The sequence below is a fragment of the Myotis brandtii genome, unplaced genomic scaffold (genome assembly GCF_000412655.1).
Source record: "Myotis brandtii unplaced genomic scaffold, ASM41265v1 scaffold523, whole genome shotgun sequence".
In the NCBI taxonomy this organism is placed as follows: Eukaryota; Metazoa; Chordata; class Mammalia; order Chiroptera; family Vespertilionidae; genus Myotis; species Myotis brandtii.
In genome coordinates this window covers 1,330,169-1,335,294 of record NW_005369902.1, presented here as the reverse complement: position 1 = coordinate 1,335,294, position 5,126 = coordinate 1,330,169, and the positions used below count along the sequence as shown (strand labels likewise).

The 5,126-nt window shown below is 47.7% G+C and overlaps 1 protein-coding gene across 1 annotated transcript; it reads left to right on the top strand.

Moving 5' to 3' along the window:
- Positions 1–996: 996 nt before the first annotated feature.
- LOC102258156 (eotaxin) lies at positions 997–3,242 on the top strand. The gene is made up of 3 exons (XM_005877616.2): positions 997–1,255; positions 2,626–2,737; positions 3,114–3,242. The coding sequence occupies exons 1-3, from the start codon at positions 1,180–1,182 to the stop codon at positions 3,217–3,219; spliced, it is 294 nt and encodes a 97-aa protein (XP_005877678.1). The 5' UTR covers positions 997–1,179; the 3' UTR covers positions 3,220–3,242.
- The last annotated feature ends 1,884 nt before the right edge of the window (positions 3,243–5,126 follow it).

The following is a 5,126-nucleotide window of genomic DNA, read 5'->3' as shown; positions in this document are numbered from 1 at the left end:
TGTATTTCTGGGGAGATGTTGGTCAAATGGTGCAAACATAACATACAGCCTGCTAAAGAGAAATTTTACTCCTTATTTGTTTTTTGAAAGCCATTTCTTTCTTGAGTGTTATGATAAGTGCAGAGGATAAAGTAGTGAACACGGATAGGACTGTCCTTCACCTCAGATAGCTCCTTGGTGGCCGTGGCTCATTTGCTTTGAAGATGCAGTTTCAGATGACTACGTTCTTGGGACCTAATGTACTGCCTGGTGACTATATTTTAGACTTGAAATTTGCCAAGAGAGTAGGTCTTAAGTGTTCTCACCACCAAAAAAAAGAGGGAGGGGGTAACTATGTGAAGTGATGGACATGAAAGTTATTGTGGTAAATGATTGCATTTCACAATGTATGTGTATGTCAAACCGATGCATCATACCCCTTAAATGTATACAATCTTTATTTGTCAGTTATTCCCCAATAAAGCTGGAGGTAAATGCCCAAAAAGTCCAGGCCAATAGGAGCTCCCCAGTTCTGATGTCCTATGGCACTAAAATTCCGGGGCACTTAGATTCTATGACCACTAGATTAAATAATAGGGGTGAGGTTCCCAGGTAGCTGGCCATGTTCAGAGCTGCTGAGATCTCTCTGCCTCTGGGTGGGAGCCACGCAGAAATTTGAGGCCCCTTCCTGGCCTCCCAAATCCTGGAGACCACCATGTGAACACAGGGGCCAGGGAAGGTTCTCAGACCGCCTCATCTCTCCATGCCTTTGGTTCCCTTACTCCTTTCCCCACTACAGATGTTTCATCTCAGGAAAAGCAGAGCTCGTAGAATGACCTTCTCGGATTACCGCCCTTGCTCAGTCATTTCATAAGCTCCCTTCCTCCCCCATGCTGAGCCCCAAGATAGATAAAAATGTGCCAAATTTCTTTCCGCTACTTTGCCCATTGTTCGTCCTTTCCAGGAAGTAGAATTTGGTAATCAATGTAGGACCTCCCTCGATGACTTGGCCATGATTTTGCAAAGAGGAAGGATTCCCTAGAAGCTCCCACTCTTCTCTATCGTCTTTAAAAGGCAGGCGGAATAGCCAGAGGAGCAGAGAGCCTGAGACAAGCACACCCCGGACAACTCCCACGAGAGGCTGAGACAAGCACAAACATCGACAACTCCCACACTGAGGCTGCGTCCGCACCCTCCAGCATGAAGGTCTCCGCAGCGCTCCTGTGCCTGTCGCTCACCATGGCCGCCCTCACCACCCAGGTGCTCGCTCAGCCAGGTAAGCCCCCTCCCTGTGGGACAGCTGACCACCTCCTGAACTATCACAACAGGCCCCATGAGTAGTGTGATAAACCTGACCCTAACCCTAACCCTAACCCTAACCCTAACCCTAACCTAACCCAAGTAGTGCCCAACCTCACAATCAGTGGAAGAGAGACCCAAGCCAGTCCCATGTTCCTTTCTGACATGGCTGTTGAGAGAGACAGAGTATATCCATGATCTGGCTGCCTTTGCAGAGTTTAGGGATGGGGCACACACAAAAGAAAGACCTTCTCTTCTTGTGGGCCCCGTGGGTAGTTGGGAAACAATTGCTTGATTAGAGGCCCAGAATTTTCACTGGACTCTGAGAAGCTTTCAGAAATGGTGGGTAGAGGAAGGAAATGAGGTTCCAGGGGAATCTCTTGAGGTGACATGTTTTGAGTCTGGGGGGGGGTGGAAATCAGAGCATTTTTCATGCTCTGATGACTTAGATGTACTGCATGTTATTCGCACAAATAAGATCATTCAGGCTGTGGTAACAAACAGCTCTAATGACCAGTGACTTGAAACTAGAAAGGTTAATTTCTTACTCATACTGAAAGTCTATCGTGTATTGGCTAGACCTTCTGCTTCATACGCTCAGGATCCTAGGCTGATGAGCAGCCACCTTCGAAAGTCTTGCTGCTTACCGTGACAAAGGGAAAGCTAGCCCTTGGGGTTCTTACACTGGAAATCACTAACTCCAGCTCAGAAATGGCACTTGTCACTTTGGTTTCTCACTTATGGGTCCAAACTAGTGAATGGCTCCAACCAACCAAAAGTGGCCAAGAAATGCAAGTCTACCATGCATCCAGAAAGCAGAGAAGGGGGGTGTCTGGTGAACAGTACTATGGTTGGCACATAGCTCCATAGCCCTGTAACAACAGAGCTAGAGCTTACTGCACTGACCAAGCTTCTTCTACACTTTGCCAATGGGGACAGGTCCTCACTTTTCAGCCGGCGACCACAGTCAAAGGCAGAAGTATAGGACCTCAGAGCAGATGAATTCTACCTCCTTCTCTTGTATTTTCTTGCTTTCTCCTAAATTTCCTTCCTTCCTCCCAAAGGCATGCTTTAACATAGCTACAGCCCTAACCAGTTTGGCTCAGCAGATAGAGCATGGGCCTGCAGACTGAAGGGTCCCGGGTTCGATTCCAGTCAAGGGTACGTGCCTGGTTGTAGGCTCTATCCCCAGCAGGGGGGCCATGCAGGAGGCAGCCGATCCATGATTCTCTCTCATCATTGATGTTTCTATCTCCTTCTCCCTTCCTCTCTGAAATCAATAAAAATATAAAATAGCTACATATTATTAGTGGTTCATCCTTTCTTTCATTTCTCCCACAAATTCAGGGAAGGTCCCAACCCTCTGCTGCTTCAGTGTGGCCAGCAAGAAGATCCCCAATCAGAAACTGCAAAATTACACAAGACTCACCGACAGCAGATGTCCCCAGAAAGCCGTGGTGTAAGTAGGCAGAGCTCACCCTCTCCCCGCCCAAACATGCATTTCTAGAGGGCAGAGGGCAGGAACTGCTCCTGAGTTACTTGGAATCATAGACTCAGGGTTGGACTCTCTCATCCAATTCATGGATTTTTCACTTCAGGGCATTTTCACACTTAGCTCTGTCTGCAAGCTTGTCCAGGTCATACCAGTTCCTTCCAGTCAGGAGCAAGGGTGGGTTGACTGGGCCATCAGAAGCAGCAGGAAACCCCAGAGTCCCATCCTTCCTCTGTCCCCTTCCCGCTCTCCCACGGCAGCCCCTCTACCCCATGAAATTTGGGGTTAAATGGACACAATTTTCAAAGTGAATCCTTCTAATCGCTTCCCCTCTCTCCCACAGTTTCAAGACCAAACTGAACAAGGAGGTCTGTGCTGATCCCAAGAATAAGTGGGTCCAGGATGCCATAAAGTACCTGGACAAAAAATCCCAAACTCCAAAGCCATAAATATTGACTGTTTTGAGACCAAACCAGAGCCTGAGAAATGCTTGATTCATTCCCCACCCCCACCCCCCCGTCGTCCTAAGAAGCAGCCTGAAATCATCGCATCATCCTCCCCAAACGAATGGCTTTTATTTAATAATTAACAAATTATTGTATTTAAGTTATTGATGTTTTTAATATGCGTTTAATTGATTTCAGAGAGGAAGAGAGAGATAGAAACATCAATGATGAGAGAGAGCACTCCGCATGCCGCACACTAGGGATCAAGCCCAAAACCTGGGCACGTGCCTTGACCAGGAATTGAACTGTGACCTCCTGGTTCATAGGTCAGTGCTCAACCACTCAGCCATGCTGCCAGGCTACTGGTGTTTTTAAACTTCTCTTCTGTGAATACTGCTTGTTTTTAACATGTCAGGTCCTTTCTCCTCTGTGATCCCCAATCCAATCCCTTGTAAAGTGCTATGTTCTTATTCTCCTCCCTCCCTCTCTGGAAACGTGTAAGGGTCCTGGCGAAGATATGAACATGTTTTGTATTTTTAAGAAGAGGTGTGACTCATATTGTTCACTGGAAAAAAATATTATTTTAGGAATACAGAAACCTGTATTTTGTGTTACAGTCAGCAGTTGTATTATTGTGGGGAATCCACATTAAGCTGGGAGGTAGAAAGGTAGGGGTGACAGGTATAATTATGGGGGTGGGAACTGTGTTTCTGAGAAATGACCTTTTGGCTTGGCTGGCTTTCAACGGGATTCAGGAGAAAACTGACAGGACCAGACAAACCTTCTGTACTCCTCTGATTCCGGTCCCCAAGAGCAGCTTCCCAGACCTCTCTTACTTCAGACAACTATTCAGCAGGACCCTCCCCACCACTTTTTTCCTGGCCAACCGCACGCTTGCCCAAAGTCTCTACCGTGACCCATTGCAGCAGCCTGTGGTATCTCCCCGGGCCTGACTCGCTCCTCAGTGTCCTCCAGCTCAGAATACACAGACTATACCGACAAGTCACAGGAAGGCCAGGTGACTCTTGACAAGAGGGTCGGCCAGACTAAGGCTTTACAGGCACTGAAAGAGGCCTAAGCCTGGAACTATACTAGGTCTTGATGGGTGGACAAGGCAGGGGCTCAGTTAGCGGTATCTCAGGCTAGGTCGGAAGGAGAGAGGGATAGCTTGAGAAATGCTTAGAAGTAAAGATGATCACAGTGTTTCATTTTATTTTATTTATTTTTTGTTGTTAATCCTCACCCAAACCCATCTCTCTCTCTCTCTCTCTCTCTCTCTCTCTCTCTCTCTTAGAGAGAGAGTGGAAGGGAGGGAAGGAGAGAAACATCAATGTGAGAGAGACATATCAATTGGTTGCTCCTCTAGGTGCCCCAACCAGGGCTGGGGATGGAACCTGAAACCCAGGTACGTGCCCTTGACCGGGAATCGAACCTTCAGCCCCTTGGTGGGTAGGCGGATACTCTAACCGTTGAGACACACCAGCCAGGGCTATCACTGTGTGTTTTTCAAGCTGGGTGGAAGCCCATTGGAAAGGTGGCAGGGCTAGGGGCTGAGTGAAATGGTGGGGAAATTTGGGAAGAAAAGTTGAGGCCAGTCTGTGAAGGTGGGGAGTTTGGGCTCCATTCAGAGAGTAATGAGTAAGAGGAACACGTCATTTTTATCACCCAAATTATGACTTTTGGGAATAAAAGGAGGCACCATTAATAATTATGCTGGGACAGCAGATATACTAGTAAATGAACACAGTCCCAGGCAAACCTGAGCATCTGGCCACCTGAGTACGAATAGGCATTTAAAGTTGTGATTTGGCGGGGTAGGGGAATGGCATGATCAGAGGGGCTTTGGGAGTCATAACCATGTGGCGAAGGGCTGGATGGGGAGGGGAAGGGAAGAGCAGTTAGCACGCTAT